At 32.3% G+C, this 23,720-nt stretch overlaps 1 protein-coding gene across 4 annotated transcripts in view; it reads right to left on the bottom strand.

The window, feature by feature from the left end:
* TLK2 (tousled like kinase 2) overlaps positions 1-23,720 on the bottom strand; it is a 136,102-nt gene that overhangs the window by 23,747 nt on the left and 88,635 nt on the right. For all 4 annotated transcript variants that reach the window (XM_074260937.1, XM_074260938.1, XM_074260935.1 and 1 more), the window contains 7 exons: positions 15,942-16,008; positions 14,985-15,082; positions 13,767-13,848; positions 11,443-11,534; positions 8,077-8,166; positions 2,037-2,206; positions 842-980 (listed from right to left, as the gene is read on the bottom strand). In XM_074260937.1, coding sequence (XP_074117038.1) covers positions 842-980; positions 2,037-2,206; positions 8,077-8,166; positions 11,443-11,534; positions 13,767-13,848; positions 14,985-15,082; positions 15,942-16,008 — 738 coding nt within the window. The remainder of the gene's footprint in view (positions 1-841; positions 981-2,036; positions 2,207-8,076; positions 8,167-11,442; positions 11,535-13,766; positions 13,849-14,984; positions 15,083-15,941; positions 16,009-23,720) is intronic.

Raw genomic sequence — 23,720 nt, forward strand, 5'->3', positions numbered from 1 at the left:
TTTTGATATGCAAAAGATTGCATAAATATATATAAATATATTTCTTAGCAGAAAGATAGTAAACTACAAATATGGAATGAGCTTATTTTTTCAGACATAGCAAAAGTATTAAGTTTACTTAACTTAGCTGTATTTATTGTAAGGGAAGATTATGAGTGTGAGGTAAGGGGAATAACTGTGAAGTCACAATGAGAATTTTTAAAAGAAAAAAAAAAAAAATTACACCCAGAGTGCAGTGTGTCTTGCACCCTGTGAAAAGACAGAGACATATAACTCTTAACACTTCATCCAACTAAATAGTCACTATTTCCCTATGTAGAATCCAAAATTCACTTCTTTATTTCTTAGATTCAGAGTCAGGAATTGTATTAGATTTTAAATTAAATGCCTTGAGGAAAGAATGGATGTTTACTCTCTCTGTAACATTTACTCCAAAGGAATGAATGGTACAATTTCAAGCATTGTGACAATTGGGAAAAGAAGATATTTTGGGCCTTTTAAGTTATATCAAATAAGCAATAGTATTCTTCTATTTATAATGCTGGCCCAAAAATTATGTCATAAGCAAATTATCTGACTCAATACTATAGAAAACATATTTCAACAAAATAGTTGCCAAAGTAGGGAAGAAAATAAGGCAAATTTATAGCAGAAAAAAAAAAAAAAATCAAATTGCATTTCAATAGATAGTAACCATAAAGACAGGGGCGATTTGTTTGATTTGGACGTTTTCTTTTTTCCTATCACTTACTAGAACCAAATTATTGGCAAATGCTTTAGTTAAACAAATTAATGATCCCACTTATTTTAAAGTATACTTCAATAAAATTATGACACTTACCAGTAAGTACCAGCACCCTGTGATGTTAGCTCCATACCATCAACTGAATTGTAGCTATCATCATCCATAATCTTAGAAAGACCAAAATCTGTGATTTTTATCTCTCCACATGCTGTACCATTTACTAGGAGAATATTACCTAAAAAGAACAAAAATATTATGAGTAAGAAGGGACATAGATTAAAAGAGAAATTCAAACAAGCAAAAGGAGAATCATATAAAAATTTATACAAAAATGAAAATGTGACCTCCTTTGAATAAAGCTGTTAAGGGACTTAAATGCTTGGTGCAGATTTTTATTTTCCATAACAAACTATGTAGATTTATTATTTCTCTATCAAAGCAAAGTAACAATACTAAATTTAGTCAGAAGGTGATACTTTTTTATATTGACTTTCAACAAATCTCTTTAAACTAAAAGGATTATTTGAAAGAAGATTAAGTAAACATATACAATGAAATCAAAACTAGTACAACAGTGACACCTAGAGCTCCTATGAGAAGTCTGAGGGGAAAGAACTTAATTTCAATCCTATTTTGTGTTTTTTAGATAAGGTTCTAACACTAAAGTAGATGATCTAGGATGCAGATATCAGGAAAAAGGCTCAGCAAAGAAGGTGAATGGAAAGTGCCCTATGAAATCAAATAATTAAAATAATATATATGGAGTGAAATGAAGACTTCTAAAGGAAATACAAATGGAAAAAAAAGGTACACCACAAGATAGGGGAAAATATATCTAAAATGCATGTATACTATTTCATGTCTATGCCCTTTTGTAATGATTACCAAAATTATTCTGCTCTAAGCTGAATAAAACAAAGAATGTTCAGAAAAAGCACTACCATTTGGACCTTCCCAAAGAAGATCTAAAAAAGGGTAGAAAATGCTTCTAGAAAATAAAAGGAAGAAGAAAAGTTGGGAGTCAGCCAAAGTTCCCATATTATACCTCTATATCCAACTTCCCTGGCCCTAAAAACAAGTATTTAGTATTACAAGAGCTAAATTCACTTATTATCACTTATATGTAAGCATGGCACAGAAGGACCTCTCTCCCAAGTCCTATCCTCCAACCACATATTCCCAGAATTATTAGGCTCTTGACAAATTATGTTTATAAAATAGAAGTTATTTATTATCATCCCAAGAACAATAAGAAAATCCAACAGTTCTGTTATCTAGCAGTGAAACCTACCTGGTTTGAGATCATAGTGAATGATGGGAGGTTTGATTTCATTTAAGTACTTTAAAGCATTCACAATCTGCATAATAATGGATCGGGCCTCTTTTTCTGACATTAATTTGTGCTGTTTAAGGTAGAAGTCCAGATCATTTCCCTCACAGTACTCTAATACTGTACAAAACCTGAAGGTAAAAAAAATAAAAGAAAACATTTATAAATATTTGACATTTCAATCCAACTCAACAAGCATTAAATTATTAGTAATAAGGTAAAATCTGATTTTCAAAAACAATAATCATTCAACAAAAAATATGAGATACTCTCAAATTTCAGCATAACTGTGACCTAAAATGCAGGTTGTGAAAAATATCCTTTTAAAATCTCTATAAGTGTCAGATTATTTTTAAAATTTGTTTTCTTAAGTATTTGTTGTTCTAGGAAAAATTTTTCAAGATCACAGTCCAAGAGGGAAAGCCTATAATTAAACAGAATCAATTTGATTTCTTACATTAAAAGGAACAAATATTTAAATACCTCCAAATGATAGATAATCCAAAATTTACATTTGGCCCTGGAATTTTTTTTTGAACTCATATTTTGATGTGTGAGAACTTAACATTTTAGAGCTTTAATTTGAATAATTTTCTGAAAAAGTCAGCATGCCATAGATATATTACAGAAAGAATAGGGATAAAATCCAGGTTTCCCAAAGTGATACCTTTCTAATCTGTATTTTCTTACAACTGATTTAATGTTGGGAAAAGACTACTTGTGACAGGGTCAAGGCATGGCTAATCTCAAACCTTCCTGGAGGCATGGTAGGATATCCAAACTGTACTTCTGGATTCTAGGCCATAGGGCACAGAATAATCTTGTTTTGTTTGTTACAGGCACAAGACTGACCTGAAGATCCCTTGGGAGAACTACTTTTAAGTTCCTATGGAAAAAACCCAGAGAAAAGAGACTTGAAATGAATGAAAAGAAATTACATAGATGATTTGAAGGTTTTTGGACTTATGAAGATAATCGCATTTGAGAAGAAGAATATTTTTAAAAATTAAGAAAATTAAAATGAACAATCCCAAAGTCCATATTTAATCCCTGGCTATGGTGAAATAAGGATGAAGAAAATAAGAGGATCAAGGAGTAAAGATCTAAAGACAAAGCCTCAAGAAGGATTGAAAGCAAAGGAAAAAAAGCAAGTAGTTACCAAGGCAAATGAAAAGAAAAAGTAAATGGAACAAACCAGAGGGTAAAACAAATTAGTAGAGTGGATTGATAGGTGGGGCAAACTGGTAAAACAGAGGAGATCATAGTAAGGAAAATAGGGATCGGGGTGTTATGGCTTTGGAGCTGTTGACATTTAAAAAAGGGATATGGCTTAGACTTGTCATACTATTAAGAAATGAAAAATGGCCTTCAAGGATTGAGCCAGGTGTTTAGAGCGCGATATAAAAGTCACAAGTAATATAAAAATATCAACAATTAGCCAATAATAAAATTTCAATCAAGATGCCCAGTTTGCACTGGGCATTAAATGTTTTTATCTTTAACACAGTCAACTGAATCCTATCTATTTGTTCTAAAACTCTTGTTAGAAGAGGTGAAGGGACTCTAAACATTTCTGCACATTCCAGAGTGTTAATGGCAATGAAGGAACGAAAGGAAAGAGAAACTGAGTAAAATTAGGGAGAAAAAAAGATATCAGAGGAGGGAAAAACCTGACTTGAAATTTAGAGAAAAAAAGGGACATTTGTATATTTAGAACTACAAAAATATATTTGAAATTATTCCTAAAAAGGAGGAAGATGAATGCTCTGAGGATGATGTTAAAGAATTATATAATAGTCCCACAAAGCCATATGACAAGAGATAATTCAGTAAGCATCAGAGAAAGAAAGAATGATAATGGTTGGTGATTTCCTATTTAGGGGATACTGAAAAAATGCATTTGTTGATATGAAAATAACAAAAAGCTCTATGGCCTTCTAAGACAAAACAGAAAACCCTTTAAATTCCATTGAAATGAGTAATTATTACTATCCACTCTGGGCAACTCATGAAGGATAGATAGAAACCAAATAAGTATTTCCAGAGATTGTGAAATCATTAGCAAAAACCAAAGACCACTGACTGATATGAAAGCAGAAAAGAAAAATTGATTAGTGAAGTAAACATCTGGCTAAGAAGATGGAGGCCTTCTGGAAGAGATTATAAAAGAGTAAAAAAGACCCACATGTGCAAAAGTGTTTGTAGTGGCTCTTTTTATAGTGGCAAGTGGAAATTGAGTGGATACCCATCAGCTGGGGAATGGCTGAATAAATTATGGTATATGAATACAATGGAATATCACATTTATAAGAAATGATGAGCAGATTGATTTCAGAAAAGCCTAGAAAGACTTACATGAAATGATGTTGAGTGAAGTGAACAAAACCAGGGCAGCTAGATGGCATGATGAATAGAACACTGACAGTGAAGTTAAGGGGACTGAGTTCAAACCCAGCCTCAGGCACTTAGTGTTTACTAGCTGTCTGACCCTAGGCAAGTCACTTAACCACAACTGCTTCACAAAAAGGAGAGAAAAAAAAAAAAAAAAGACATTAAAGAAAGGAATGGACAGAACCAGAAAAACATTGTACATAGTAACAAGAAGACTGTATGATGATCATTTACAATATTTAGCTCTTCTTAGCAATTCAGTGATCCAAAACAATTCCAATAGACTTGATATGGAAAATGCTATCTGAAGAGATAGAAACTCTGGAGACTGAATATAGATCACAAAGTGTACTATTTTCACTTTCCTTCCCTGTCCCCTTTTCATGTTTTTTTCCCTTATGAAGATAATCACATTTCAGAAGAATACTTTTAAAAATTGAGAAAATTAAAATGAACAATCCCAAAGTCTGTATTTAACCCCTGGCTTTGGTGATATAAGGATGAAGAAAATAGGAGGATCAAAGGGTAATGATCTAAAGACAAAGCCTCAAGAAGGACTGAAAGCAAAGGAAAAGAAGTAGCTACCAAGGCAATGTAGCTACTTATGATATTTCTTTTCCAACATATGACTCATATGGAAATGTTAAAAATTGATTGTATATGTGTATTAGATTGCTTGCTGTTTTAGGAAGAGGGAGATGAGGGGAGAAGGAAAAAAAACGAACTCAAAATCTTACAAAAATGGAATGTTGAAAATTAATTGTAATTAGTAAAAAAAAAATGATGTATTGCTGCAATAAAATCAAAAATTTAAAAAAAAAAAAAAGATGATGATGGCTTAAAATACATAAATAATATTATCTCTTATGGTCCTTCCAAGTCTAAATCTGTGATTCTGTAACTTTTGTAACATATGTGAGCTGAAGTAGATTTCAAGGAAAGTGGGATTTTTCAAAAGTTTAAAGATCACTTTGATGTTATCCAGAAATACATAACTTCAGAGTTGGAAGGGATCTCAATGGCCATCTAATCTGACCCAAAGGAAAAAAAAAAAAAAAAAAAAGAAGAAAGAAAAAGAAAGAAGAAAGAAAGAAAGAAAGAAAGAAAGAAAGAAAGAAAGAAAGAAAGAAAGAAAGAAAGAAAGAAAGAAAGAAAGAAAGAAAGAAAGAAAGAAAGAAAGAAAGAAAGAAAGAAAGAAAGAAAGAAAGAAAGAAAGAAAGAAAGAAAGAAAGAAAGAAAGAAAGAAAGAAAGAAAGAAAGAAAGAAAGAAAGAAAGAAAGAAAGAAAGAAAGAAAGAAAGAAAGAAAGAAAGAAAGAAAGAAAGAAAGAAAGAAAGAAAGAAAGAAAGAAAGATCCATTGCAATGTGCCCAGTATCTAATTTCAGCTTAAAGACCTCTAAAGAGGGCTAACCCATTATATATTGAGGTAACCTGTCCTGTTTTTGCATAGTTTCAACTGTAAAGACAGTTTCCCTTATATGGAACCAAAATTTGCTTGTCTGGAATTTTAACACATTGATACTGATATTTTTCTCTGTAACCAAACAGAACAAATCTTATTACTATTCTATACAAGAGAGACCTTTGAATATATAAAGGCAATTAACCTGTGTTCCTCTTTCCTTCCTCCTCTCTCCCCTATACCCTCCAGGATTCTCTTCTCTGAGCTAACCATTCACAGTTCCTTCAACTGCTGCTCATATGATATGTACTTGAGGCCTTTTATCATTCAACTAGACATCCCCCAGATTATCAATGTTTGGGCTATGCAGCCCAGACCTGAAAACAATACTCCAAATAAAGTCTAACAAGGGCAGAGTAAAATGAGACCACCTTTTCTATTCATGGAAGCTACGTTTTTCTTAATGGAGTATAAGAGTACACTAATTTAATGGGCTGCTATATCATACTATTGATTAATATTAAGCTTGCAATCTACTAAAACCCTTTGCAATTTTTCAGACCAAGTGTTCAGTATTCCACAACTCTATCTCATACTGATGAGATGAATTTTTTTATACTCAAGTATTAGACTTTGTGTCTTATTGGTTTCTTTTTGGAAGCTGATTGTAATCCAGTGGGTTACTATGCCTCTCAGCTTTGTGTTGTCTGCAAATATGGTAAGCATTCCATCTATGTCTTTATTCAACCACTAATAAAAATGTTAAAAGTTCATAGGCCCAGGCAGAGAACCCTCAAGAATTTCATTGGAGAGCTAACTAAATCAACACTAAACCATGCATGACTTTCTCTAGCCATCTAACCAATTCTGAATCCATTTAATTTGTGTTGGCAAAATATTCATATTATGATATTATGATTTCCTCTACAAAACCAGAAAATTTTATCAAAAACTTTGCTAAAACCTGGGTAAACTATATACACAGTATTCTCACATACTAGCTTAATAATCCTGTCAAAGAAAGAAAATAAGTTTAGTCTGAAATGACGTATTCTTGAAGCCAATACTGGCTCTTTATAATCACTACTTCCCTTTCCAGATATTCACTAATAATCTGTTTAATGACCTATTCCAGAATTTCTCCAGCAATTGAAGTCAAGCTCATTGGCTTGAGGAAAAAATGGGAGCTTCTTCAGGGTTTTTAGAATTAAGCTAACATATATTCAAGGGCATAGATTATTTAGCCCAAAAGCATGCAGTTAATTAGTATGGAATCACTTCCCCATATACTAACAAGTTCAGTTTTGAGGGTTACTGGGCTATAAAAGTCTTCCAACACTAATACATTGTTGGTGGAATTGTGGATGCATCCAATCATTCTGGAGAGCAATTTGGAACTATGCTCAAAAAGTTATCAAATTGTGCATACCCTTTAATCCAGCAGTGTTTCTACTGGGATTATATCCCAAAGAGATCTTAAAGAAGGGAAAGAGACCTGTATGTGCAAGAATGTTTGTGGCAGCCCTTTTTTGTAGTAGCTAGAAACTGGAAATTGAATGGATGCCCATCAACCGGAGAATGGCTGATTAAGTTGTGAAATATGAATGTTATATAACCAGCAAGATGACTTCAGAAAGGCCTGGAGAGACTTACATGAACTGATGCAGCGTGATATGAGCAGAACCAGATCGTTACACATTTCAACAACAATACTATATGATGATCAATTCTGATGGATGTGGCTCTCTTCAATAATGAGATGAACCAAATCAGTTCCATTTGTTCAATAATGAAGAGAACCAGCTACATCCAGCAAAAGAACTATGGGAAATGAGTGTGAACCACAACATAGTTATTTCCCCTTCTCAGGTTATTTTTACCTTATTTCTAAGTTCAATTTTTCTTATGCAGCAAAAGTATTGTATGGATATATATACATATATTGTATTTAACATACATTTTAACATATTTAACATGTATTGATCTACCTGCCACCTAAGGGAGAGGGTGAGGGGAAGGAGGGGAAAAGTTGGAACAGAAGGTTTTGCAAGGGTCAATGCTGAAAAATGACCCATGCATATATCTTGTAAATAAAAAAGTTAAAAAAAAAAAAAAAAAAAGGCTTCCCAGGACCTCAACTATAGAAACGCTTATGGCATAGCTCTAGAAAATTATGGGGACTATCTAAATATCTGAGATAATACTCACGAGTCAGTATCAAGAGAAAAGTAGTCATACAGCTTAACTATCCGAGGATGATCCAGCTCTTTGTGAATTCTGTATTCCCTACATGCGTGCCTACAAACGAAACAGAATTAACAAGTTATTTTTCTTTGCTTGCATTTCAAGACTATTTTCTAAGCAAACCATTTAATCAATCAACCAAAACCAAAACCAAATCACCTATTCTTTACTCCTCTTACTTTATTTATCTAGCTCCTGCCGTACAGACAGGGAGAAGGGAAACTCTTCCTCAAAGAGTCTTTAATATGATATTTGCCATGATTTTGTCTAAATAAGGCTTATATTCTAAAATGTCACTACCAGCATTTTGAAAAGTTTATGATGTCTTATTTTGTCAGCCTCAAGAACTGAAAATTGAAGTCTGTTAAAAAAGGCATTTTTCATTTAAGTTTAGTCCTTGATTTGGTAAGAATGTTTCTGAACATAAGCCAATTTCATATGATACAGACAAAAAGCAAAAAAATTCAGGTTATGTCACACATAATCCTTACTACTTTGCCAAGGAAGAGATATGTTTCTAAGCAACTCAAATTATGTTTTTTAGACGCACCATTTAAAGATGTTCTGCAATAATCTTAAGACTTCAAATCTAAGACAGTCAAATCTATGAATTTTGCTCAATTATATTTCTGTCTTTGAATCTTGAATCACAAGGATAAGTAAAAAATAAGCCAGCTGACAACATTCTTGTTTTTAATTTTTGTTTTATTCTCTACTTATAAGGGGAAATATATTTAGTTTCAAAAACAATTGATTTTATCTTGGCTTTTGGATAAGACATACTTTTGAATGAGAAGCAATGACTCCACTTTTATTTATAAATTTCCCTACTATATGTAGTTTTTAAAAATAATTTTAAAAATTTAACACTGCATAGAAAACTATGTATAATGTTTTCTATATTCCTGATTCTAAAGTTACCTTAATAATTCTCTAAAATAGAAACAAAAACAACAACAAAACATCCTCAGGGTAAATACTAACCCTTCCCAAATGTTTTTATTTTAATCTTTCTTTCCTACACCAATCTCAGGCTTTTTATTTGTGCTCAATGCTTAATCCATTTGAGTCAAATGCCTTATAAATCTGTTACTCTGGTACAAAAATCACGGGGAAAAAAGAAAGTATGATTTTAGAAATGAGGAAATTTTGGAGATGTAGGGAAAAATAATTCAAAAGCCATACCTTACAAAAGGAACCAAAAATGCTCCCTCCCCATTACAGGTGAATCATTTGTTTTCCATTTATAATATGGATATTTTTCATATTCATTATCATCAGATTATGACAAACTATCATAATAAACTCTTTATACAATTATTACAAGAATCATTTTATTTTGTGGTTAGGAATTAATTTTAAAATTCAACATTCTATAGAGATAATGGCACAATGCCCAATATGGATCTCCTTTAGAGTTTAAGGCAGCTTATGGCATGACATTTTGCTAATAAGGCTTTTGGTAAAAAACAAATTCTGGAAGGTATTAGATTCATGAGGATTACTTGGGTACCATTTAGTATATTTAACGAAGCATAATGTTCCTAAGACAGACAGGAAAATAAGATGATTTCAGAAGAATCACTCAAGTCTTTTTCAGCTCTGTATTATATTGGGGATCAGCATAATTAAGTATATACATAGCAGCTACTAATGATTCTAGTTTTTTCCAATGTATCTTCACTCTTTGACTATATCTAATTAGAAGTTAGAACATGTTAGTGCCCCTGCTTGTATATTTTCTCTTTCATGTCTTAGTTACAAACTAGAAATGAAAATATTTACTCAAAAGAAATGGAAGAACTGCTTAAAGTTTAGGGTTTGCTGTTCCATCCCTTCATAAATCCAAGAGCTAAGGGGAACAATTCTATTTATTTCCCCATGTGCCTTGACTTGCATGATACTACAATGCTCAATGCTGAGATTTTCTTTGACTAAATTCTGAGGATTTTAGCTCTTAGGGTTATACCAAGAATGGCCTTAAGAGTCAGCTGACTGAGAATGACCAAAGTAATTAAGTAATACAGATCATCATTCATAAAATACAAAAGAAAACACATCAGAAAGCTACTTTCAGTGCATGGATGTCAATGACAATTGGTTCTGATACCCTTAGGCATTGAGGAATTTTGAAATGGTTATTTGGCTTCATTCATAATGGGTCAGAAGAATACAAAGCCTTATCTGTCATTTACATGTTTAGTAAAATGCATTTTATTTTACTTATATGTACTTTCAATGTAATAACATCAAAATTGGACTATGCCTGCCTTCCTAGAACATGCTAGAAGTTGGGATACATTTAAATAGGACATAAGAAGGGTGGAATCCTACTTATACCAGAGGAGGAATTTCTCTATTCTATAATACCTAAGACATTATTTTTCATAGTGGTTGTAGCTGGACTCTAATAAGATATAGTTCCCAAATAGTTAATGAACAATGAATAAACCATGGCTCGTTTAAGGAGTCTGTACATAAAAGTAAAGGTGGTGATACACTTTGACATCTCCAAAGATTTCAGAAACCACCTCAAATATTACTGCTATTTCTCTAGTGCTCTATTGACACTGGAAAGCAGAACTATTTATAGAATAAAAAACTTGACCTGTCAAAGGGAGCTTTCTATTGTTTAGCACCTACTATCAACATTTATCTATTTTAATACTCATGAAATTAGAACAAATGCTAAACCTGATTGGCAGTCAAACAACAGATTAAATCTGCCTGATTTCCAAAGTCACTAATTTACAATGTCTCCAATCTTATGGGAAAATAGGCAGAGCCTAACCCTAAGGAAACAAAGAATCACAAGATTTATAATCATAACAGCTAACTTGAAAAGATCAATCTAACCCCACTCTCTGGGACCTCCATCTTAAGATGAACACAAAAATGAAGAGGATACAAACTTTTACTAAGTGACCAACATAAAGAAGTCAATCTACTGTGATATGTGTCAATATATACACATCACAGGGCCATGGACAATTAAAATAAATAATGGCTCCAAACTCATTACCTTCATGGAATTCAAGGCAGAGCCCCTATCAGATAGCTTCTGTACATCCCTGCTTCCTCATGGTTCCATTTGCTTGCCTTTGAACAGTAGAGAATTGTACCTCCCATCAACTCTGAATAAATTTTGAATGTACATAATTATTTACCTCAATTAGAATGTGGATCCTTGAGAGCAAGGACTGTTTTTTGTCTTTCTTTATATCCCCCAGGGCTTAGCATAAATGCCTATCACAAAATAGACAGTGCTTGCTGACAGACTAGAATGACTTAGGGGAAAAAAAAAAATCTGACCCTATAAAGTTCACTTACTTGTGGTAATTCTCCTTTTTTTCATCTCTCCAGTTTTTATTTAACTGGTGAATTTTCACAGCTACGTATCTTTGTTCTGTTAAATCAAATGCCTACAAAGAGAGGGAAGTTTAGATCATACTCTGGCAAAAAAATTCAAACCAATGCTTATAGGTATGGGCAACTAACTTGTTTTTCATTTCAATATAACTGAAGATTCAAAATATTTAAATGAATCCGGCAGCAAAAAATACCTCACTATAATACCCATTTAATTCAGAAGAACCACCAACTACTTGAAATTTGCGATTTGATAATTCAGAAATATCCAAACATAATGGCATCAGATAATCTATATAATACAAACATCACATAAAGCATGAATGGGTAACTCATAACCAAATAATTATTGTCAAATAACTGGCATGTCAAATGTTTAAATAATTATATCTCTATCATTCTTACGAAGCCATGGAAATAGAAAAATACTGTGATTAGGCCAAAACCAAAATAGCATATCCAACCATTAATTGTCCTCTATTAGCATGGCGCTCTGAAATAAGATTATTTGGGAAATAATTTTAAAGTTGGCTAACTTAGTATTGAGATATCCCTATATTAAGATATAGAGAACAGAGAACAACCCTACCCTTTAGCTCTATTCCTTGAAAACACATCATAAAACAAAGACCAAAGCCTCTTTAAAACCCTTGAATTATATGTGAAAGTTGACTTAAACATGGTCTAGAAGTTATTAGCATTATGTCTCTTCTCTAGGATTCTAAGAAAGGAAAGGCATGCTTCCAGCAACAAATGGTCTTAATGATGATTCAGAATTAGCAAGAATGTTTTATATCATAAAGTGAGAAGTGCATGTGATCTCTCACTATCTGAACAAATGTGATCCTGGAAATCACTTTAGAAATCTGAAATCACCTGCACAAAGGAAGTTCTCTCTCTCCAGGTAGGAAATCCTATAATAATCACTGTGAAATATGAGCAACAATTCATTAGTGTTTGTTTTGCAAATTACGATCTAACATAAAGGGTTTTCTCTAAATAGGGAACCTGTAAAACTCTCAAAAGTGTTTCTTATGAATTTGATAATTACATACTAGCAATCCTTAGTTTCTGCCACTTTCCACAACTCTGTAATACTTAGTTTAACAGCTTATAAAAGCATTGGTACCATCTTTTAATTGCCCATGGAGTGGCCATTGTCAATGTCTCAATAGATGAAAATTGCAAACATGAAATGTTTATCACCTTATGCTGATCTATTTTTAAAGTGTTATACAAAGAGAAAATGAAAATAGTACTCAAACAAAAAACTTTTTTGATAAACCAATACAAGTAATTTAAAAAGAAAAAACCCCTTCCACATTGAAACATTCACATTAACTTATAAAAGGTCTATATTATTTTTCATTGCATATATTATCATTCATTATTAAAAATAGCATTAAGTAGTTTTTTTGAGGCTTTATGAATTGTTCACCTGAATATATTCATGCACATTTGCAAATCAGTTTAAAACCAAATAAAACATCAATTAGTTTATTGGCTCTGGCAATTGGTAATGTAAATATAAGAAATTAACATCTTTAAAGTTCAATGAGTTCTTCAATATTGGGTGGGTGTTTACCATACTCTACACATCAAGGCAAGTTCTTCTATATAGCTAGGCATCAAGAATATATATTATCATATAATAAAAAAATCATCTATAGTTGTGAAGCACTGAAAATTTGGCTTTGATAACCTTGAAAGGCAGAAGAAAAAAAAATCAAAGAACTAGTTCTCACCATTATTTGATCAAATCAAATAATAATGCCTTTGCATCTATAGCTCTAGATTTATTATTGAAGACTTACTTAGAAAGAAAAGAGTAACTAATTAAAGATTTTAAAAATTTCCTTATTTTCAATGTCAATCAAGTTAAACCTCATTTTAACACAATTATTAAATACCAACTGATGTATTGTCCACGATGTTCACAGATGCATTGATTCATAAGGAAACTGCACATTCTTTGGCTAATGTACCCATTATAAACCTCTGGCAAAATTGAGTATTTAGTAATGATATGGGCACAGTGATTCTGTGATGAGTGCTCTTAATTGAACTGTTTCTCATCAGAACATTTACGGTAAATGTGAACTTTAGTAAGCCATATGATTCAGAAAGATTAAAGTATGGTTAAAACAAAGAACTTACACTCTTGAAATTTCTGTCTATACATCAAAAACTTGTATTAATTGTCATACTTCACTATTTTAAAAATTCTCCAAGTAGGTAGGATACTTATTTAATTTTAGTTTAGCTATCATTTACAAGGCACTTACCTTGTAAACTTCACTGAAACCTCCTCTACCCAATAAATGTAACAACAAGTATCTGTCATTTAGCGTTGGATGATCTTTAAATCTATAAAAACAAAAGGATTATTACTTCTTGAAGGCAAGAACTACACAGTTTCCATGCTTTGCAAAATTCTCAAAAACAAACAAACAAACAAATAAATAAATAAATGTATATAAAAGAGGTAGAAAACATTAACAAGCTTTCACAACTTCCTTTTGAAGCACCTCAATATTTAGCACAAAACTCAATTATTTAACAAATTATAATTCAAAGGAGTAGCAAAAACCTACATAAATAAAAACCCTAAGTTGACCAAAAGAGCTTTCCAGAAATTAAAGAAACACTTAAAAAAATTTAAATAAAGCACTCTCCAAACCGTAAAATACTATATAAACATTAATTATTTTAATATGAAATGCAAATAAAACTATCTTTTTCTTAAAAAAAAAAAAATTTCAATTAAGGTGTTCCTGGCCAACAGAAAACAAAAAACACAAAAACCTTCCATTTATTACTTTTTATCTTAAAACATTTGGAAACTAGATTGCCCCAAATGCCTTCCTTAATTAAAAATTATCTAATTCACTGTAAATCAGAGATACATAAAAGAGTAATTGTCATAAAGTTTATGGTTTAAAATCAGGAAAAAGAAAAACAGAGAAAGAAACAAAGTTTAGGTAGAAGCTATTTAATTCTATTAAATTAGGTCAAAGGATCTAGATCCCACCTCCACTACTTTAACTACTTATAAATCTATTTAGCATACAATTTCCTCATACACAAAATAATAAAATAAGATTGGACTATGGGCTCTGAGGTCCTCTATATATAGTCCTATAATATTAGCTAAATACCCTTATTCTACAGATAAGGAAAAGAAGAGACCAGGGAATCAAGTTAAGGGCAAAGCTTGGTCATATACTCAAAAACTCTTGATTGCTTGTTGAATGTTCTTTCTGCTAGAGTAAGCTGTGTATGAAAAGCTGCTTAAGATCAAATTATTTTCTAAATGGCTTTCAATGTATAAAGTAAGCTTTCTATGCTCATCAACAAAGATACTCTCCTCACCCATTAAAAAAATTTAGTTATTATAACTTCTTATCCACTAGCAGCTTTTTAATCAAGCTGTCAAAATCAATGACAGTCATACCATTTCATTCAATTCAACTCAGTGGCAGTGTGTATAAAAATGTGCTTACTGTGAATTATCTTCATTATGTATCCGTTTTAATTCTCTGATATGTAGATTTCTAACTCTCTCTAGCCTTTCCAGCTCTGCCTGGATCTCTGCTTCTTCCTGAAATGAAATTAAAATGAAAGATAACTTAGAACTGTGAGTATTATAAGTTTTTATACTTAAAAAAAAAAAAAAAAAAAAAAAAAAAAAAAAAAAGCAACCACAGTATTTATTTCACTTGCTATATAAAACAATATGGGTGGCACAAAGAAATATTTAATGAGCCAGACTAAACCTCAAGGTAAAAAATAATTTTAATAAACACTAAAGACAAAAGTTCAGCCAATGGGATTAGACTGAGGACTTTATTTGATATCACTTCTATCAAAGATCCAATGACAAAAAAGTGGGAATTAAAATATTTAATTAGAAATTACCTTAATTACAAGCAACAACAGATAATATAAGTAAACTATTTTAAAGACTCTTTAAAAACTTTAAAGTTTACTTTAAAGTAAACTATTTAAAGACCAGATTCTAGATATCAAAGCTAAACTACCAGTATTTTCTAAAAACATACATAAGTCATCAGCAGATTGAGCACAATAACCTGTCACATTCAAGTAATGACATGAAATCCATTTTCTAACTCAAGAGCATGATTGCAGCTACTTTATGAAACTGTGAAAAAAAATTTAACATTTTTAAAACTTGTTATGATTCCCCTAAATACTTGATTTTTACCTTAGGAAAGCGTAATGGCAATGGATACAATTTACATCATATTAACACTGATTTCCTGACAATCGTTCAACTTTAGATTAGTTCTCAAATGAGACTGAGGATGGAAAACTCAAAGGATAAAATGAACACATTAGAAAATAAAAGAAAGAAAAGGGATTTTTAAAGTTTCTAAAATAGCATTTTTACTGCTCTGTGAAACTATTAATGGAGCATACAGCCTAGGATTGACTGGTACCTTTTTAAGATGTCCTAGTCTGAGTTTGAAGATTTCTTCTTGTTCATGGTATTCAGCTAATGTTAACCTAGGAAAATAAAAGAATTGCAAGTCAGATGGTTACCTATAATTTTTAAAAATTGTGTCTATTTATCTGAAAGTAGCAAGATGTGCAGTAAAAACACACTCAGTTGTGAATAAAATATAGTCAGATTATGCAATTCAGATAGCCCAGGGAAGAAAATTTGTAATTTGGAGATTCAATTTTCAAGTAAAAAGTCTAATTTTATTGTGTATTAAAATCAAACAGAAAAGTTTCTAGAATCACAACTCCTATAAAATCAGTCCTATATCTCATATGCCACTTTTGTTAAAGATATGAAAAATATCAAATGCAACTTTCAGAAATTAAAAACCTAAAAAATTTTCAATATGAATACCAATATTCCAAAAGTTCTGAACAACCTGAGCAACTTATTCATCTCTACTTTGGCACTACATGAAAAATTTCCTAAAGGGATAATGCAGACTGAACTCTTTTAATGTTACAATTTACCACCTTTAGACTATTCTTCATTAAATTCACTTTCCATGCTTCAGAAATACAATCCCCTTCCCTATCCCATCAAACTTTCATATGAGAACGAGTAAATTAAAAGACAACAGTAATTTCCCCAAAAGGAGGGAGAGAAGAGAAAGAGAAAGAAGGAGAGGGAGAGGGAGAGGGAGAGGGAGAGGGAGAGGGAGAGGGAGAGGGAGAGGGAGAGGGAGAGGGAGAGGGAGAGGGAGAGGGAGAGGGAGAGGGAGAGGGAGAGGGAGAGGGAGAGGGAGAGGGAGAGGGAGAGGGAGAGGGAGAGGGAGAGGGAGAGGGAGAGAAAGAGAAAGAAGGAGAGGGAGAGGGAGAGGGAGTGGGAGAGGGAGTGGGAGAGGGAGAGGGAGTGGGAGAGGGAGAGGGAGAGGGAGAGGGAGAGGGAGAGGGAGAGGGAGAGGGAGAGGGAGAGGGAGAGGGAGAGGGAGAGGGAGAGGGAGAGGGAGAGGGAGAGGGAGAGGGAGAGGGAGAGGGAGAGGGAGAGGGAGGGGGAGAGGGAGGGGGAGAGGGAGAGAGGGAGAGGGAGAGGGAGAGGGAGAGGGAGAAAAGAGAAAAGAGAAGGAGAATGCAACAGACCAAACTCTGATGTTGTAATTCAGGAAAAGACACAGGTGTCATCTAGCCAGCCCAGGACAACATAAAGAGACAGTGAAGTCTGCAGACACTGGCCCTGAAAATAAAGTCAGGTAAGGAGCATGTTTTACTCAAAGCACTCAAATGTCAAGGGAAAGACTAACCACCAGAGCAAGAAAAGGTCCTTATAACCAGGCACCAGTATACCCAGGGTATTTTAGGAAATGGTGTATACCATTAGATATGTGGCAGTATCTATTTATAAAGTATCTATAATAAGCCAGGTATTATGCCAAGTACTGAGAATATAACTACAAATATTTTGAAAAAGATATTCTCTATCTTTGAGTAATTTACAATCTAATAAGGGAAGACAATATACAAAGAAGCTGAAAAGTGATAAGTTGAAAGAAAAGGTAGATAATCAGCTCAGGAACTAGAGAAGTTCAAAGTCCAAAAAGAATTCAAAATGTAACCAAGTAGAAAATGAAGCTAGGAGCACTGTTGCCTACTACATAGTTCACAGATCATGGGTAGCATTGCCATATAGAAAAAGTGAAGTACCAAGAAGGCACACTTATGATTATACACAATTTAGCTGCTAGTCATCATGATAAAAGAGGAAAGAACTTGGAATATCATATTCTAGACAACAAAAAATACCCACTTCACATCCAAGAATAACTTCCCATAAAATTGAATATAATACAACTAGAGATAAAAATGGAGCAGTGAAATAAGGAACTTCCAAGAATTCTTGAGGAAAAGAGCTAGAGCTATATAGAAATTCTGAAGTTGAAGAGTCACATAAAAAAGAAAACTTAATGCATAATAAGAGACGAATAACAAACTGCTTCCATTCTATATGGGGAAATAATACATGTGTCCTCTCAAACTTAAATCCATCAGAGTTCAAAAGAGGAAGTTAGGTTATAAGATACAGGAGTAGTTTTGTTATAGCTTGATGATTTTAAGAAAATAATGGAAAGAAAAGGAAAAAGGAAAGTATGGGAAAATTATCTTACATGATCAAAGTGCATAAATAAAGAAGGAAGTGGGGGAAGAAGGGGAAGTACAGAACATGTGAATCTTATTCTAACTGGTTAAAAAAAAAATTACATTTCACACAGATAGAAAAATACATTTCATTTAAAAGTGAAAAAAGAAGAAAAGGGGAGAAGAGGGAGTGAGAAAAGGACTAGAGGGAGCATAGATTAAGTCCTAAGAAAAATCAATATTTTAGTACTATTTTTTTTTTTTGAGGCAAGAAACTGGAAACTGGACAATGGCTGAAAAAGTTGTAGTATAAATGGAATACCAATATCCTATAAGAAATTATGATTTCAGAGATATTGGGGAAGACTACATGAACTGATACATAATGTGGTAAATGAAACCAAAACAATCTGTACACTGATAACAATATGGTTAAGGCAATTTCTAAAACAGTAGGAATTCTTTTAAGCATAAAGACCAACTAATTCCAGCATTGATGATTAATACACTGCTAATCTCCTGATAAAGAGCTGAACATGGGCTTAAATTACAGAATTAAGACAAATTTGGTTTTGGATATGGTCAATGTAGAAGAAATTTGTTTTGTTTTACGATGGGTTTTGTTTTTCTTTTGTTCTCCATTGGGGTGGGGAAGAGAAGACAAATTTCTGCTGATTGAAAACAGAATTAGTCTACGGATAGGGAGCATGAGAGCTACTGAAACCAGTTGAAACTAGGTAAAACTGGACAGAACTAGTTGTGTAGCTAAAATCAGTGGAAAGTAGGACAAAGGTCATAACTAGGGAGAGTACACATGTTTAATTGCTTTATAAATATTAACTTCTCCTCCACAGGAAGAGCTAAGGCTCACTTTAAAGGTCATACAATATATGTAGAAGGAGAGGAGACACATTAAGGGATCTATGTTATAGGAGGATCAGGAAAGAATGTTAACTTCATTACCCAGACACTGGGGACCTGAGGGATTACCTCTGCAGCTAGGAAAAGGGGATGTAAGGCTACCCTCTTGCCTTTGTAAATTGTGTGACCTCGTTTTGAGTTTCATACTGGCTTCCCACAGGAATGTATAAAAAGTTTAAAATGTTTCACTCATCCTCAATTTGTTCATTTACTATGCCCTTATTGGAGTTCGGAATTTTATTTCAAAAAAGGAAAACACATTTCAAAAAAGGATGTCAAAAAAGACGGTCTCTATCAAATCTATGGAAAGAGACCATGACCAAACAAGGTTAAAGGATCACAGAATATAAAATTAACAACTATGATAAAAAAAAAAACTATGCACAAACAGAATCAATACAAAGTTATAAGAAAATAAGGTAAATGAGGATAAATTTTATAGCCATGTTTCTCTGACAAAAATCTCACATCCAAGATTTATAAAGAATTTATTAAAGTTTTTAAAATAAGAACAATTCCCCCAAAAGATAATGCAAAAATCAATTATGAAGTTCTATCTCATATCAGATTGACAAAAAAAGACAAAGAAAATGTCAATTGTTGTAGGGTCTTCAGGAAAAATAAAAGTACTAATACACAACTGATGCACCTATGCATTTGCAGTCGCTCTGGAAAGCAATTTGGTCAGTTCTGCAATCTTTTAACATACAGATATTACCACTACTAGGTCTTTATCACTAAAGAAATAGGAAAAGGATCTATATGTAAAAAATAATATTTAAAGCAGCTCTTTGTGTAATCTAAAACCAAAAGGAAACATCTCTTCCTCACAATGGTAACATGCAATGAATTCCAATTAATGTCCTAGAACAAGGTTATTCTACTAATCTTGAGCAAGCAAGTTCCATGAATCATCACTTACAATTTAGAACTAAAATACTGAATATAAAATATTGGGGTGAAGATCTGTAACACAAAACAGAGAAGTCACCAAGGGAAAGAAGTCATATTAATATAACAGACATATATACCTAGTCCAGTCTTAGAAGACAAAATAAATTATAGTACATGAATCAAAAAGAATAGTAATAATACTATATCCATAAAAAATGACAATGTTTTGGAAAATAGTAAGACCAATATGAAGTGATAAAAAAATTATATGAATAGAACTAGGGAAACTATTTATAGACTAATAATATCATACAGAAAAGCAAATAAGTTTGAAAGACTTGAAAATTTTGCTCAATGCACTTAAAAAACCATGATTCCAGAGGGCCAAAGATGAAGTGGGTGACCCACTTCCTAATAGAAGAATGGTGAATAATGTTAAAGATTGAGATAAACATTTTCGGACATGGTCAATATGGGTATCTATTTTGCTTACAGTCAAGCCCTTGACTATACATATTTGTTACACGGGTTTTACTTTCCTTTTTAGCTTTGTTAAATGTGGAAAAGGATGAAAGCAGGAGGGAGATAAAACAATTGAATGTTAATTTACAATTTAAAAAAAGTAACATGAGATTGTGCAAAAAACACAAATGTTTTCAACCAAGCTGATAAGATACACTTATAAGTGAAGTTTATGTTATTAAGTAAGGATTTTTCTGTCATAGGTTTGAAACAAGGAAAAGATAATTATAATGGGATTTCAGTGAGAGGTAAAAGAAAATTGTAAAAAGAAATGATGCACATTAAAAAAAAAAAAAAAGTTAACAACTCTTGGCAAAGGAGGCACCAAAAAAAAAAAAAAAAAAAAAAAAAAAATCAGTGAAGAAAGTAATACCGTAAAAAGCAGAATAGGCCAAATGTAAAAGACCCACAAAAATCCAAATGAGAAGGAGAATGTCTTGAAAAGCATACGTGAACGAATGGAAAAAGATATTCAAAAATTAACTTCAGAGAAAAACTCCTTAAAAAGCAGAATTGGCTAACTGAAAAAAAAAAAAAAAAAAAAAAGAGGTCCAAAAATTCACCGAAGAATTCCTTAAAAAATAGTACTGGTCAAATGGAAAAGAAAGTGTAAAAGCTCACTGAAAAAAAAAAAAAATCCTTAAAAATTAGAATTGAATAAAAAGAAACCAATGAGGTATCAATACACAATAAAATACAATCAAAAGAATGAAAAAAAAAATAGAAAATGTGAACTAAATGGAAAAACAATCAATCTGAGAAACAGATCAACAAGAGATAATTGAAAAATTAACTACTTGAATGCCATGATCAAAAAAAAAAAAAAAAGAGCCACGACATATCAAAGATATTATCAAGAAAAACTGCCCTAATATCTTAGAACCGATAGTGAAACAGAAATCTAAAGAATCCACTCATCACCTCCTGAAAAAGAGGTTACGTTAATGGATCAGAGAACACAGAACATGATATTCTGGAGGGCAAAATATCTAGAATTACAATCAAGAATCAGCTACCCAGCAAAACAGAGTTTAATCCTTCTGGGGGGAAATGGACATTCAATGAAATAAAAGACTTTCCAGCATAATAAATAAAATGATCAGAACTGAATAGAAACTTTGATATTCAAATCCAAGACTCAAAAGAATAAACAGGTAATCAGGAAAGAGACAGATATTATAAAGGTTTCGAAAAGTTAAAATGTTTACATTCCTACATGGGAAAAAGATACTTATAAATCCTAAAGCCTTTCTTATTAATGGGGCAGTTAAAAGAAACATAGAAGGCATAAGTGTTAGCTCAATGAGATTATTTCCCTCCCCCCCAAAAAAGTCAAATGAAGGGAAGAGAAAGAGGAATGAAGAGAAAGAAAGAATGGGGTAAATTATCTTATATAAAAAGAAGTGCAAAAGAGCTTTAACAATAAAGTAAGATAGACTTCGCTCTTCTCAGCAACAGTGATAAAAGACAATTTCAAAAGACTTGGGATGAAAACTGCCATCTGCATGCATCCTGAGACAGAACTATGGAGACTGAATATGGATTGAAGAAATAGTATTTTCACCTTTTTTTTTTCTTTCTCATGGTTTTTTCCCTTTTGTTCTGACTCCCCCCCCCACTTGACTAGTATAGAAATATTTTTAAAATATATACATATATAACCTCTATCAGATTGCTTTTTGTTTTGGGAGGGCAGGGAAGAAGGGAGAAAATTTAGAACTCAAAATCTTACAAAAATAAATGTTAAAAATTATTTATACATGTAATTGGAAAAATAAAATATTATTAAGTTAAAAAAAATTTTAAAGAAAGAAATGATGAGCAGGATGCTCTCAGAAAAAATCTGGGAAAAGACTTATATAAACTGAAACAAAGTGAAATGAGAAGAAGCCAGGGAACATTGTACACCATAACAACCATAATGTATGATGATCAACTGTAAATGACTTAGTTATTTTCAATGATACAATTCCAAAAAAGATGAAAAAAATTGATGAAATCTGAATGCAAATCAAAACATATTTTTTCTTTAATTCTTTTTCTTATTTTCTTGTTTTGGTGTAATCTATTGTTCTCTTTTATAATATGACTACTATGGAAATGTGTTTTACATGATTGAACATATATTACCTATATCAAATTGCTTGCCTTCAACTGGAGAAGGGAGGAAGAGAATTTCTAATACAAAATTTTGAGGATGGAATGATGAAAAGTATCTTCACATATAATTGGGAAAATACAAATATTACATTATATATATGTAGGAAAATGAAATATTTAACTCATTTTTAAAAAAATTTGAATAAATAAATAAAAAGCCTCTCTACCTAGAGTTCATAGGAGCCCAGATGGCAAAGATTACCTAAGCTAAATCTTAATTAATGATCTGAGACAAAGAAAACTCTCCAAATCCTTTTTATTGTCCTTAAATCAGACAGTTCTATTATTCAATATCATTTAACCATAATATTGGGTAGGAGGGTCTATATCACAAAACAGAAGACACAAAAGGGAAAAATGGTCAGATTAAAATGACAAAAATAATAACTGGTTTAAAGTCTTAAGAGAATTAATGCTGAGACAAAGAATTCCAAGTGATTTGAAACTGTTAGTATAACAAAACTAGTTATTCTAATGGGAGGCCAATGTTAAAATGATACAGCATAATCAATCAATCAAATAAGCTTTCTTTGAGCCTACTGTGTGTCAGTATTTAGAGATTTTAGCTAGACCACTATATTTGTGAAGGAGAGTTGACACATAATGAAGCAAGAAAGACAGGGTGGGCAAGTTATAAAAGGGTTTGGAAAGTCAAAGAGAGCAGTTTTGTACATACATGTGTATGCATAAATACACAGATATCTGAGCATACATATGCATATATACATACATACTAGGATTAAGGAAAATACTAACAGCTGTAGAGAAGGGATGGACTGAGGTGGGGAGAAACTTTAGAAACTATAATGCCCAGGATAGAAGAGAAAATTAGGGCTTTAGCTAATGAGATGGTTATGTATAGAAAGGAAAGGGGCCAAATATGAAAGAGCTTATGGACAGACTGGGCATGTGACTAGAGAAGAACTTGAGAAACTTGAATTTGTGAATCTGGGAGATGGGGAGAATGGTGAGGTCTTTAACAGAAACAGGGAAGTTCTACAGAGAAAAGTATTTGGAGGATAAAGACAATGAAATCTGTTTTGGACGTACTGAATTTGAGATCTGGGATATCCAGTTTGAAATGTCCAACAGGCAATTAGTAATGTAAGAATGGAGAGCTTGAGGATGAATATATAAATCTAATA

The sequence above is a fragment of the Sminthopsis crassicaudata genome, chromosome 4, assembly GCF_048593235.1.
Source record: "Sminthopsis crassicaudata isolate SCR6 chromosome 4, ASM4859323v1, whole genome shotgun sequence".
Lineage (NCBI taxonomy): Eukaryota > Metazoa > Chordata > Mammalia > Dasyuromorphia > Dasyuridae > Sminthopsis > Sminthopsis crassicaudata.